Consider the following 14,628-nt stretch of genomic DNA (forward strand, 5'->3'; position numbering starts at 1 on the left):
CCCATTGGAATTCCCAGGACAGGCCTTTTTTTTAATAAAATGGGTCATTGTCCTTGCAGTATCAACGCAGCTGGGGCACCTGCTAGTTGGGCAGAGAGGACATTACAGCATCTGCCAGCTGCTGGGACCCAGTGCCCGCTGGTCCGGCCAAAGTAGTACAAAACCATCATGGATTTGCCATTTCTAGAAAGGCTGCTTTCCTTATGGCAGCCAGTTGCTTGCTGACTGGCTGACGCAAGGATACCAGCCTGCCTCCTTCACTGACGTTACTTCCAAAACTGGCAACGGCACAAAAACGTCATCGCCCCCAGGGCAACGCTGGGACTTCAAGAACAAGACAAAAATCTAGCATAAATGGCTTTAACTCCTGCCAGCCACTTCCCCCCAGTGTAGCAGTAACCCTGAAGAAATCCAGGGCCAAGCTGGCTGTTTTATATGAAAGCAACCACTTTGTTCTAAGGGGTGGGTACTTTTTTGAATTATTTAGCCTTTGAAGTATAATGGATATTTTTATCAGCTCCAGCCAAAATCCATCAGACATTAAGGATGGTTTTTCTTAACAGGTTTCTGTCAAAAGCAAATGAAACCACCAAATAGCCGGAAGAGACTGCTATTCGAATCTGATCTACTTTCAGTAGTAGAAATGATTAACTGTCCTGATTGCCCAACTATTGAAAAAGATCTCTATTCATCTTGGGTGTTGAAAAGAGTTGTATAAGAGTTGAAAGGTTTTACTGAGGACTTTAGTTCCCTACTTTGCACTACCTCATACCATAGAGTTGGCCAAAATGGGCTCCAAGGAATCCTTGCCATGTAATGATTCCTTAGAGAATTAATTCAAAAAGTATTGAAAGGAACTGCTGAATATTTAGGACTTTATGTTGTTTTGAAATAATTTATCCATTGAGTAACTCAAGTATTGTACTGTTTGGGTATCTGTGTGTTTCTGCTTCTGTGTAATCATAAGAACATAAGAAATAGGAGCTGGAGTGGGCCATTTGGCCCTTCGAGCCTGCTCCGCCATTCACAAGATCATGGCTGAACTTCTACCTCTACTCCACCTTCCCGCACTATCCACGTATCCCTTAATTCCCTTAATAAGAACATATCTTGTAAATAAATCAGTTTAGCTTGAATGTTATGGTCTGACAATGGGAACAGAATGTGGTCAGAGAATAGTCTCTGGTGCATAATACTGTGAAATAGATCATTGTTAATATTGTGGCATGCTACTCAATTCACATGATGCATTCTATCCAAATCACATCACTCAATATATAGGAGACATGGAGCTGCATATGGAAACTGCTTTTTACTGTGAGTATGAGTTAAAAGGATTGGAAGGCAGCCCAGACAGCCCAAATTGTAACAGTGCTGGTTAACTCCCTACTGCAGTTTATAGAAGGAATAATCAAACTTAATTGTACTCAAAGTTACAAACTTTTGTGTGCGCAGAAAACAGGCTGGGGCTCTTTTCTTTAGGTGACCTAATAGAGGTCTTTAAATTGTGAAGGGGTTTGATAGGGAAGATGTTTTCACTTATGGGGAGACCAAAACTAGGGCCATAAATATAAGATAGTCACCAATAAACCCAATAGGGAATTCAGGAGAAACTTCTTTATTCAGAGAGTGGTTAGAATCTGAATCTCACTACCACAAGGAGTAGTTGAGGCGAATAGCATAGATGCATTTAAGAGGAAGCTCGATAAGCACATAAGGGAGAAAGGAATCGAAGGATATGTTGATAGAGTTCGATGAAAAGGGGTGGGAAGAGGTTTGTGTGAAGCATAAACACCGGCATGGACCAGTTGGGCCAAATGGCCTGTTTCTGTGCTGTACTTCTGTGTAAAGTGGAACAGAAAGATATTATCATGCAGTGAGTTGAAAAGCACTTAGCTTTGAAATGACGCTATGTGAATATTATTGTACAAATGTTCAATGCCTGACCATAATTTTAGTGGGGTACCATCTCAATTAAAATAAGAGACAAAGGAATTTGATATGAACTTAAGTGTTGGAGTGATATTCAGTGTCATTTCAAGGCCCATTAATTTCTGGTGTTTATGCTTTAGAGGAATGGTAAGCTAAAAACCAATTGGTCCTAATGATAGCAAAATACTGCAGATGCTGGAAATCCGAAATAACAACAGAAAATGCTGGAAAAACTCAGCAGGCCAGGCAACATCCATGGAGAGAAATTAGAGTCGACGTTTCGGGCCTAACCCTTTTTCAAAACTGGAAAGGAAATGAAATAGATCAAAAGGCAGGGCTGGGAGAGAACAAAAGAAGTGAAGAGACATTAAGAGGTATTCAAAACGAGACGAGATGGTGATAGGACTAGTGGAGACAAAAGACGGCTCTAGATTAGGTGTGAAATGCACTGGCAGAATGAGAGACAGCTGCCATGTGGGAGAGAGAAAAAAAAGGAAAGGGGGGGAAGGGAAAAACCAAAACAAAGGGGTGGATAAAAAATATCAGTAAAAATGTAATAGGGGCCGAGGTTATGATCTGAAATTGTTGAACTCGATATTGAGTCCGGAAGGCTGTAAAGTGCCTAATCGGAAGATGAGGTGCTGCTCCTCGAGTTTACGTTGAGCTTCCATGGAACAATGCAAGAGGCCAAGGATGGTGAGGTCCGAGTGGGAATGGAGCGGTGAATTAAAATGACAGGCGACCGGAAGCTCGGGGTCACCCTTACGGACTGAACGGAGGTGTTCCGCAAAGCGGTCACCCAATCCTAATGAGCTTTACATAATTTTATTAACTAAGCAAAATTTAATTACAGCTACATTCATCAATGTTTTTATGATGAAATAAATCTAAAATGTTATTTCAGTTTTAATGTGTGTATGTACTTCCCTGTAGGATTTGCAGCTATACCTTTCCAACCTCGCCAATCAAATTGACAGAGAAACCACCACAGGGAATGTACCGTTGGTAATAATTCTTGACGACCTCAGTGAGCCTGGTTCTCTAAGTGAACTTGTCAATGGTGCCCTTACATGCAAATATCATAAATGGTAGTTATGCATTTTTTTTAAATTACTAATTGTATGCTAGTGTGAGGCCAGTTGTATTCACAAGGTCTCTTGGGTATTGATATTTGATTTTCAGTTAAGAACGCACAGAATTGTTAAAATCTTATGGTAAAATCTAGCATTTTTCAGGATATTAGGAAAGACAAAAGCCCCGATTTTGTTATCTAACCCGCCCCGTGAAAACAGGATGGGTTTGGTTAAAATCGGGGCTAAAGTAACTTGCGTGATACTTTCACTAGAGCAACAAAGTACACCGCTTTTGGGGATCCATGTAGCTTCTTTCATCATCTCCCCATCAAAATAGTAGACGACCTAAATAATGCGCACAAAAATATACCATATTTCTACAATGGATCACACTAACTACAGTAATAAAGAAGCTGTAGAGCTTTAAAACTATGGAATCACCAGAAGCTATGGGATGCACTACCTACGCAATAAAAGTACTGAAATGTATAAAGGCAGTTTTATCAGAATACATTTGCTCAAGAAAGACCAGTGATGCATATTTTTGCTGTACCATAATGTTAGGATTCTTTTTGGTCTTGTCAGACATGGTAGTATCAGCTAGCAGGAGATTATTTTCATTTAACAAATAAAAGGATAACTTTGTTTTAATCGTTGTGAGGGAACTGATTTTTCAGAAGTAAATATGACAAATGTATATCTCCATCTGGCAACCATCACTGTGATGTTATGGAATCATTTTTATTATGTTAAAATGTCACCATATTTAGTTCTGTTATGCAGTAAAATCTCATTTAGACATCAGTTTCTGTTTTATTCTGATTATTACAGTAGGAAAAATTAATATGCTGGCTATAAATATAGATGGGATACACAATTAGTGGTAGTTAAATTAACAATTCAAAGATAGATTTTTAACCCTCAAGTCCAAAGTTAAAATGGCTCTCCCATCATTGATTTTATTCATTCTGCAATTGTGATTTTGAAGTTGAACTTGGTAAAAAAAAATCACAGTAACAATAGGAAGAAAGAAGGTAATGGAACAGAATAATCCTAGTCTGATGCCAGATAAAGCAGTTCTGCAATGCAGTATTCACTATTCGTCCTCTGTATTGTTACTGTAATCGAAGTGGTGGTGGTGGGTACAGAAAGAGTCCATACTAATAGGCAGAATGAAAGAGGAGTGGAAGGCCAAGAATGAGAGCCCAAAAAGAAACAATGAATCAATAGTGTACAATTGCAAAGACAGCAGACCATGCAGAATGTGAGATGGAGATTGGGGGCCTGAATATCCAGGAGTGCAGCAGAAGGAGCAGAAGATTGGCCAGGACCTGGATATGCTAGATCTCAACCTTCTCTACAGGTTTTGTCCAGTGGGGTTGGCTGTTTGAGACAGAACTTCCATCCACCACAAACATGGCTCCTGATGTCAGAGCGGGTGGAACTAGGGCTGAGTGGTTTCCCATACTGGGAATTACCTCATCCCCAGCCTGCTGTCTGCCAAGCAGCTGATCCATCCAGAGGAGCCAATCATATCGGCACACCAGAAGGGTGTGGGGCCCACAAAGAAAATTTACCAAAAGTTCCTTCAATTAGCCTCATGTGCTTGCTGGCCTACATTGACTCCCAGTCTGCCAATGCCTTGATTTTAAAATTCTCATGTTCGTGTTCAAACCCCTCCATGACCTCGCGCATCCCTATCTCTGTAACCTCTTCCATCCCTGTAATCCTCCTAGAACTCTGCGTTCCTCCAACTCTGGCCTCTTGTGCATCCCTCACTTCATTCGCCCCAGCATTGGCAGTCATGCCTTCAGCCATCTAGCTCTGGAATTCCCTTGCTAAAGCTCTCCGCCTCCCCACCACTCTCTCTCCTTCTTTAAGACGCTCCTTAAAACCTACTACCCTGTACTTTAACCAAGCTTTTAGTCACCTGTCCTAATGTCTCCTTCTTTGGCTCGGTCTCAATTCATATCTGATTATGCTGCTGTGAGGCACCTTGGAACATTTATACTACATTAAAGGTGATATATAAATGCAAGTTGTTGTAAAGAAGTCTGATTGGCTCTAAAAAAAAAATGAAGTACTATGCATGTGGCACTGGCTGACCACTGAGTGAGTGGCTGCATCTCCCACCAGCTCCCCTCCCACCTGAAACTAAACTCTGATGTCGAAGCTACATACTGCATTTCTTCTTATGGTATATCTTTGCAACAATGTATGTGTCTCTGGTATCTTCACCCTCGTAGGTTCAATTTCTATATATTCTGTCTCTTCATTGATTCTGGAGACCATTCTGTTAAATATTGATTAGATTGTCATTTGTTACTGTTTCAAATGAAACCTGTTGAGAAACATTGAATACAATTAAGAATTATACCAGCATTTTGTTATAACCCTTATACACTGATATTAAATAGGAATTTGCCATTACAGTAAATCACCAACCTAACGCATATAGCCACCAAACAATGTTCAGTTCCTAAATTTTATGCGTCCTGTCTCTTTTTTGGAGTTAATGTTATATTCACAGGAGAGTACTGACATACAGTGGCATACTTTAAGTGCAATAGGCTAGAAGGGTACTTCTAAATGAATTTGTATGTATTGAGAGACTACAGCGATATTGTCTTGCAACTGCTTAACACATTCATACCAATTTCTCCTCTTCACTCTTAACTGGACGGTCAACCCTTCCAATAAATTTGCACACAGTAAATTCTATCCTGAAATCCGATCAGCACTGTAATTTAGGAAAGATGAACTTGGTTATTGAAAGATTCCATGGAAGTGGATTTGACTCTACATTGTTCTACAGAATTACATTGAAATTAAACTCTGCTTACCCACTTAATCCATGTGGAGCTTCAAACTATTTAAAAAAAAATCTAGCATTCTTTGTAAATTCTTAATTCTTGCCCTTCACTCGTGAATAAATACCAGTTACTTCAATGGCCTGTATTTCACCAGATTTTACCCCAACATCAGAAATGTCCTCTGTTCAATTTCCAGATGATCTTGTTCTGATAAAAAAATTGTAGTTACAATCCAATTCCCTCAGCATCTGTCGGGTAATATTCCAGGTATTCTCCGACAGTGGGTGAGGTTTTTTAAAATTTGTTCATGGGATGTGGGCGTCGCTGGCAAGGCCAGCATTTATTGCCCATCCCTAGTTGCCCTTGAGACGGTGGTGGTAGTACCTCCATTGCCAGCATATTTTGGAAAATTAATCCCTTACTGCTGATACCGAACCTTTATCTGCACTACAAAACAAGCTTCCTTATTAACTGATGGACACTCTTAGAATTTGATAACTTTGTGTTCTGTGTGTCCTGTTTAGCATATTGTGAATAACTGTTGAGTGACTTGTACAACCTTCCTCATTAATATGAAGTGATTTTTCTGAGCAACACGTATTTTTCTAGTTTAATCTGTTGCAGGTGTTAAATGGTTATTAGAAAATGACACTGTTTTTGCAACTGCAGAAAAGGCACTGCAAAGTTAATTACAGTTCTGAAATTGGAAACCGATCTATATAGTAGTTTAGATATTGCCCCTTGTATTATCTTTGGTTTTAATTTATTTTTTATTTTTCTTACAATGTAGCCCATATGTAATTGGAACTACCAACCAGCCTGTCAAAACAACACCAAACCATGGCCTTCATCTCAGTTTCAGGTAAAGTACAGGTCCATGTATTTAGAAATGAGTGTGGTAATCATGACTTCGATTAATGTGAGGTTCATTTAATTTTCATATTAGGGACTGGCTCCTCATGTTCAGTGAAATGAACAGAATGGGGGAGAAATTGGGTATGTAGCGCCACCTGTTAGCGCCTAAAGAGGGCAGTCAGTGGTTGTAGCGCCACTGGCCGCGCCTCCCGCGATATTCAGCGGGGGCGCTAATGGTGGCGTTAGCCTGTTGCGCTGCGCCGCCACCGATGACGTCATCGGTGTGCGCAGCGCCCCATTAGCGCCCCGATCGCGATATTTGGTAGCAAACGCCGCTGTAGCGCCGTTTGCTACCCACGCCCGGTTCACGGGGCCTTGCTGTGCCGGCAGTGGCGCAAGTGCGGGGCGGCTGCTTTTTTTGTCGGCCGCCTGCCAGCGCCTCCGTCCCCGGCCTCTTGATCCCCCCCTCCCCCCCGCGGCATTGCCGGCTGTTTCCCGAGAGCCCGGCACTTCTCCTCGGTGCCGGGCTCTTTTGCCGGCACTCGCGATCGGGGATCGCGCTGTTGCAGGCCCCTCCCCCTTAACAATGGGAGGAAGGCCTGCAGTACTGCAGCACGCCGTGCCGCAGCGTGTGGCGCTGCGGCACGTTGCGCTGCGATATTCAGTTTCAACGCCCTAAGAGGGACGCGGAGCGCCTCGAGCCTCGCCCCGTCTCCCTCTAGGGGCACTGAAACTGAATTTCTGGCAATCGGTATTACTCCAAACGCTGCGCAAAAATCAGCGCCCAGGCGAACTTGGCGCTACTTTGGCGCCTCAACCGAATTTCTAGGCCAATAAGTTTTAAACTAATTTAGGCCAAAACACTCACTAATGCTATAGAGGTAAAACTGTGAATGCTGGTAGTCTGAAATAAAAACAAAGCATGCTGGCCTGCCAATGTCTGAAAGAGAAATGGCAGGTTAATATTTTGGTCATAGACCCTTGCAGAGTTCCTTCTAATTTTATTTTTGTGCACGGTCCCTTTAAATTTGCTACGTGGTTGCAAGAGATTTCAAGGCTGTAATGTTTTAATTTATGCGGACCTCCAACACCCATTAAAGATGTGCATGTTTTAATTTGTAGCAACAGGCAATGTTTTGAGTATTTTATGCAAATTAAAATGAAATACTTTAAAGAGTTGATTCAGGAACGTTAAAGGAAAAGCTAACTGGACAATTAACAGATTGAACTCCAAACAGAGAGAGTATATTTGTCACGTGTTTATAATATAATAAGACGATTAGACTTCATGGAATTGATGACATGTCTTTTTTAGCTGAACAGCAATAACTGCAGAAAATCAGTTGATGAACTGCAGCTGTAGAGTAGGAGAGAATTGCTCTCTCCTTCATAAATTGAAAAGTTGTGGTAGTTTCCTCCAGAGATTGTAACATGATCAAATTTCTACAGTATTTTCTTTGTCTGCCAGTACAAATTATGGAATAACGATGCCTATTTTGATCTCCAGGCTGGTGCCATTTTCTAACAATGCAGAGCCTGCTAACGGATTCCTAAGTCGCTACTTACAACGAAAGCTGATTGAATCGGAAAATGATGCAAATGCAAACAATACTGAAATCCTCAATATTCTTAACTGGGTGCCCAAGCTATGGTACCATCTGCACACATTTCTGGAAATGCACAGTACATCTGACTTCCTTATTGGTAGGTGCTGTTTCATAGATGGCAATAGTGATTGTTTGATAACCATCAATAGATGACTCATTAATTTGATGTCAGTTACTTTAGTGTGAATGCATTTGAATCTTGATATTATACATTCATGGGAATTAAGTCAGAATTCTTCTTATCAGGGACTAATTTTAAGGAGCTTTGAGCTCTTCCCTTTGTGGTGAAATCCAGCTAGGACCACAGAAAACATTTGCAGTAATGAACAGCAGTGATATATACTCTGTGTGCAAATAGAATTTGTGTGGGGAAACAATATCACAATAGTTGACTGGTGCTATATGTAGTGAACTTTGCTTGCCTCAACCATCAGTTTTATAATTTAGACTCGTATGTTGGTTTTAGGAGTATCCTGGTTGGACAGGGTAGGAAGTCTAAGCCAATCATTGGGGGAACATAGTAACAGGAGTAGGCCATTCAGCCCCTTGAGCCTATTCCGCCATTCAATCAGATCATGGCTCAATTCCATTTACCTGCCCTTGCTCCATATCCCTTGTAGCCCTTACCAAGTCAAAAATCTATCAATCTCAGTTTTGAAAATTTCAATTGATTCAGCATCCACAGCCTTTTGGGGGAGAGAGTTCCAGATTTCCACTACACATTGTGTGAAAAATTGCTTTCTGATTTTTGTTTTCTCATTATTCGGGATGTGGGCATCAGTTGCAAGACCGGCATTTATTGCCCTTCCCTAGTTGCCCCTGAGCAGTGGTGATGGGCCTTCTGAAACTGCTGCAGTCCATGTGGTGAAGGTACTCTCCCCATTGCTGTTCGGTAAGGAGTTCCAGAATTTCGACTCGGCAACAATGAAGGAACAGTGATGTATGTCTAAGTCAGGTTGTTGTGTGACTTGGAGGGGAACTTAGAGCTGCACCTGCTGCCCTTGTCCTTCTAGGTAGTGGAGATCGCAGGTTACTCCTAAAAGGCCTAGCACTAATTTTAAAAATATGCCCCCTTGTTCTGGATTCCCCGGCCAGTTACTTTTCTATCAGGAAGAGATGGGAAACTAATTATTTTTCTGCCCAAAGGAAATCTTACAAACTTGTAGTTATGTAGGAAGGAATTTAGAAAAGTGAGAAATAGCTAGATCTTCACAGCTGCTCTTGTACTTTCTTCTCTCCAAGTCATTTTTTTCTATAATTACATGAGATGGCTGATAACATCAGATTCAAGTCCACCGTAGTCGAATCTGGCACAAGAATGTAAATTGAAAATGTGTCACTCTTATTAGAAACACTTCCAGCTCAACCCTTTGCTGAGCACTGCTGGTACCTTCGTACTGCTGCACAGAATATTGAGTGAAATACCAAGACTGACTCCGTAGTCAAGACTGACTCCGTAGTCAACTAAAAATCCTCAGTGGCCAGGGTTTGTTGGAATGAGGTGTGACTACACCTTTCTTGATACTTTGTTTTCTGTTCCACGATCTCTGCTGTAATTGGTGGCACAGTGAATAGAGCTGAAAAGTCCAACAGACGGTCAGCCAATCGGGTCTATTTCATCAAATATTCAAACTTGTTCAACTTGCTTCATCTTATTAAATTTCAAAACAGTAAGAGTCTGAGACTTGTTGTAGCCTCTATGGAACATTGACGTTACTTTTTATTCATTCTCTCGCAGGCCCTTGTTTTTTCCTGTCCTCTCCGGTCAACGTGGTTGAGTTCAGAGAATGGTTCATCGACCTGTGGAATTATTCCATTCTCCCTTATCTTCAGGAAGGAGTTAATGATGGTATCAAGGTGATTATATGTATAGATTAAATAACTACATTTATAGGAATAGCACTGATTTTCTTCTACCAGATCAAGAGACTGAACTTTAGCTTTATGAAAAAGCCTTAAACATGTGAAACTGTAGAGTGTAGTTTAGCCTTTATGGCTCTTCCCACTCTTTTCCCAATGGATCCAGGGTGGACAATTGCAACAAAAAAAAACAGGAAGTTTGGAGGCTGCCTTCTCCCTCAAAGGCTTGCCATAGAAATTTTGTGGCTCGAGTTTGGTGGGACTCATTGGTGGAACCCGAGGAGCCCACCTCCAGTACGTGGTAATCCCAAGGACAGAAAATCGGCCATGGTCAAGGCAGGTCAAAGTCCTTTCTAGGCAACCTCATTAGTAAACTAAGCCAGACATAATCTGCAGTAAAAGAAATGATCCTGTTAGCTAAGTACAGAGAATCATTTTGGAAAGGCACATGGAGTGATTTCAGAAAGACCATTCACATAAACATTTCCAAATTAGCAGCAGAAAGAGCCAAAAGAGTACAGTACTGTACTATTTTCCGTTTTGTTAGTGAAATTTAAATTATTAATCTATTAGGCTTTCACCCTGAAAATGGCTGTTTTCATGCTATTGATAGAAATCAGAGTAATGTAGTTGCCTTGTTAAGTTGTTTCTATGGTGTGCTGGTATGCTTATTTCTGCTGTTTCTTTTTTAAATGGTTCTACCAGTGTTTTGTTTACATTTTTTAATCCACACTGGTGTCCTTCCATACTGACTGGCGGGACTTTTGTTTTGTGGGTGGAGGCAGGCTGCTCTGATAGTTTGTTTCCCCGCTAGTGTTTGAGATGAGCATGTTGTTACTGCGAGGCACTCAACCTAGCATCCTGCCATCTAGTGACCTGACTGAAATCTAGTAAAATTAATTTGTGGGGGAGGAATCTTCAAATGCCAGTTAAGGCTACGATTATAACCTGGGCCAATTCAGTGGGAACCCAACTTCCAATTGCAGGAACTACCAACCCTTGTATTTGTTTAATCACAAAGGCACCATTTTTTATATATATTACACCTTCTCAGCTTTCATAATATATTCATAGCAAAGATTACTTTATGTTTCACAATTAAGAAGTTCAGAATTCCCAGGGAGCGAATTCCAGAATGTGAGAGCCAGGCAGCTGAAATCATGAGGGGCAAAGGGAGCTGCTCTCAGTGAAAGTCACCATGAAGCTATCGATTGTCATAAAAACCCAACTGGTTCACGAATGTCCTTTAGGGAAAGAAACTTGCAACCCTTACCTAGCCTGTCCTACATGTGACTCCAGTCTCTCACTAATGTGGTTGACTCTCAATTGCCCTCCGAAGTGGCCTTGCAAGCCATTCCGTTGTGTCAAACCACTCAGCTGTTCAAGAGGTCAGCCCACCAACACTTTCTCAGGGCAACAAGGGACAGGAAATAAATGCCAGCCTTGCCAGCGAGCCTAAATCCCGAGAATAAAGAGAGGAACCACGTGATGACAGTCCCTCTGAGCTGGACAACAGAGGAAAGCCAGATGGTGTGATCCACAGAGTCAAAGGCTGCAGAGAGGACAAGGAAGGATGATGCATGACAGTCACAAAGAATGTTGTTTGCGACTTTGGTTAGAGCTGTTTCATTACTTTTCAGTATGTTTATATTGTTTTAAGTCAGATGCCAGAAGTTCAGCTACAAGTATTTTAAATCTGTAAATAGGATAAATGAATTCTCACATGTAAATTGTTCTGCATCTCCTTCCATTTCTCACATGTTGCACAAATAGGAGTTAAGGACCTTGATGAAAGCAGGTGAAGGGACTATGTGGATTTTAAGTTATCTTGCAGTTAGTATTGCTGACTACTACATAGCTGGATGAAGGGAGAGAAATAACTGAAATGAGAGAGATCTCCTAATCATCAATCACTATAAAAAATGCCTACAATATGTATTGAAAATTGAAGGATGTGATTGTATTCTCAAATTTGTAATACAAGGACGAGGAATACAATACTGAATTAGATCATGTACATAATGGATTCATTCTTTGAGGAGGTGGTTTTGATACAGTGGAGTCTTCAGAATGATCTGAAACATGAGAGAATAGATTTGTGGAACTGCCTGGATTGATGCAGGGCACAGTTTGATGATGAATTGGTACATAGTAAAGCTGTAGAAGATAGACTTCTAACCCATGACGGGTTGGATAGATGTGTGAACATGATTCCCATTATGACTCAATTTACAACAAAATGTAAATCTGCTTCAAGTTCCTTTATCCTAAAAATTTTTTTCCTTTTGTTGTCATCTTTTGATAAAGGTGTTATCTGCTACTGGTGTATAGTTTTATGGGTGCAGCCACACCTGAGAATTTTGGTCAAGTGACCATTATTCATGTGTGTTTGTAGACAAAAAATTTAGAACTATTCAACTGGGTGGCTACGTTTATTACAATCTGTAATATTTCCTATTTTGTCTTAGACATATGGAAGAAAAGCTGTGTGGGAAGACCCTGCTAAGTGGGTACAGGATACTCTACCTTGGTCAACTGCTTCACAAGACCGCTCCAAGATCTTCCATTTGCCTCCTCCAAGTACAGGATCACAAGTTACAGCTCCTCCCGCAGACAAAAGAAAGATCAAAGAGACTGCACCTACTTCACTTGAATCAGACCCACTTGTAAGTATAGCAACATTGCGTTATTATTTAGTGGCGGTGAAATTCTGAGCTTCACCTAACCTTAGAGAAAATCTAGGCATGAGCGTTAAATGTTAATATAACACTTTTTACCCATGTCTACTCTTTTTTGCTAAATTAACAAAAGTAGGAATGGGTTGGGAGAGGAATGTTGGCTGGGACATTGGGGAAACTCCTGCTCTTCTTCCGGCCTCGGGGGACTGTCTGTGTGGAGTTTGCACATTCTCCCCGTGTTTGCGTGGGTTTTCTCCGGGTGCTCCGGTTTCCTCCCACAGTCCAAAGATGTGCAGGTTAGGTTGATTGGCTATGATAAAAATTGACCCTTAGTGATAGGGGGATTAAATACGTGGGGTTACGGGGATAGGGTGGGATATGTGTTGGTGTAGGGGTTACAGGGATCGGGTGGGAAATGTGTCGGTGCAGGCTCGATGGGCCGAAATGGCCTCTATCTGTACTGTGAGGTTTCTGTGATTCTGTGATTCTTTAAATAGTGCCAGGAAATCTTTAAGATCCGCCTGCAACCGCCAGATAGATTGGGGCTCAGTGTAATATCTTATGTGAAAGGCAGCACCTTCAACAATGCAGCACTCTCCAACGACTGCACTGAAGCATCAGCCATGACTGTGTGTTCAGGCCAACTCGGAGGGAAGAATGCTATCAACTGAGCCAGACTGACAATTTAGAGGGATTTTTACCTTACACACCTGGTAGGCAGTTAAAATAGCCTGGGTTACTTATCTGCTGGAAAGTTGCCCGGATCTCGCCATTTCCGATTTTAACAGACGCTCCTGGACAGACCTCTAAGCAGGCCACCCAAAGCTGGCGGGGCTCCAATTCACATATGCTAGTCAGCGTCCGACAACGCCATCAGGCCCTGACAGCGATTTTAACTACGGCATGAGCAGGGAAGTTGCCACAGCTTTCCCACCAGATGAAGGCCAGAGACATCCCCAACCTTGGGTTCCCGCCCCCCCCCCCCCCACCCTACCACAAACCCCCCAAAACCTCCTTCCCTGCACTTACCCGCGTGCTGATTGGCGGCCAAGGGTTACCTCATTTTCAGCGACCGGCAGCCATTTCCTGCCCACTTTCTGCCTGTTCCAGGTGGGAAGTAGTTCGGCTGCATGTTAGTGAGGCCCAGCATTAAAATTGGCATGGCCTGTTACTGCCACAGACAGGTAGGAAGCAAACTAAAGCCAGTGATTTCCTACCAGAAACCTGCTGGTAGTTAAAATCCCCCCACCATGTGTCAGAATAGTTGAAATCTACTCAGACTCTAACTTTACTACCTATATTTACACTATTTTCAGACAACTTAATATGCAGAGGCTTTGTTACATTAAATGTGTTCCTATTATTCAAATGTTAAATTAAATATTTAAAAGAAAGGATTTGGGAACATTCAGGTTCTTTAATTGTGCATGTGTTTGTGTATATATATCAGTATTAGTTTTGCTATGATGATGATCTCTTAGGCAAATAGCCTACCAACATTCACTCTCCAAGATTTAACAGAAAGAATGGTTGCTTGAGCCAAGTACTGGAGGACTGCTAGTGACTCAGCAGCTTAAGGCAAGGCAGAGTGAGGAGAAAAATCAGTCACTGTATTTTGAAGAAGGAAGCAGAAATGCTTGTGATGAATGCAAGAGAAGAAGCTGTTGTATCCAAGAACAAGAATACAGTGCAGTTTGCTTGATTGTGATCAGTGACACTAAGAACAAAAGGAGTTATGGAATGAGAAAAGTTAGGAACCAGTGTCTCATTCAATCAGCCCAGCAAGTCTACTCCATCCTTAAATAATGTA

At 41.6% G+C, this 14,628-nt stretch overlaps 1 protein-coding gene across 8 annotated transcripts in view; it reads left to right on the top strand.

Moving 5' to 3' along the window:
• LOC147105264 (neuron navigator 1-like) overlaps positions 1-14,628 on the top strand; it is a 632,986-nt gene that overhangs the window by 595,277 nt on the left and 23,081 nt on the right. For all 8 annotated transcript variants that reach the window (XR_015081721.1, XM_086011440.1, XM_086011441.1 and 5 more), the window contains 5 exons: positions 2,866-3,020; positions 6,609-6,680; positions 8,181-8,377; positions 10,019-10,137; positions 12,609-12,806. Coding sequence is in view for 7 of the 8 variants with exons in the window: in XM_086011440.1 (XP_085867566.1) it covers positions 2,866-3,020; positions 6,609-6,680; positions 8,181-8,377; positions 10,019-10,137; positions 12,609-12,806 (741 nt within the window). In the remaining variant the exon portion in view is untranslated. The remainder of the gene's footprint in view (positions 1-2,865; positions 3,021-6,608; positions 6,681-8,180; positions 8,378-10,018; positions 10,138-12,608; positions 12,807-14,628) is intronic.

This window comes from Somniosus microcephalus, chromosome 18, assembly GCF_052327205.1.
Source record: "Somniosus microcephalus isolate GS21.2 chromosome 18, FLI_Smic_1.0, whole genome shotgun sequence".
Classification (NCBI taxonomy): Eukaryota; Metazoa; Chordata; class Chondrichthyes; order Squaliformes; family Somniosidae; genus Somniosus; species Somniosus microcephalus.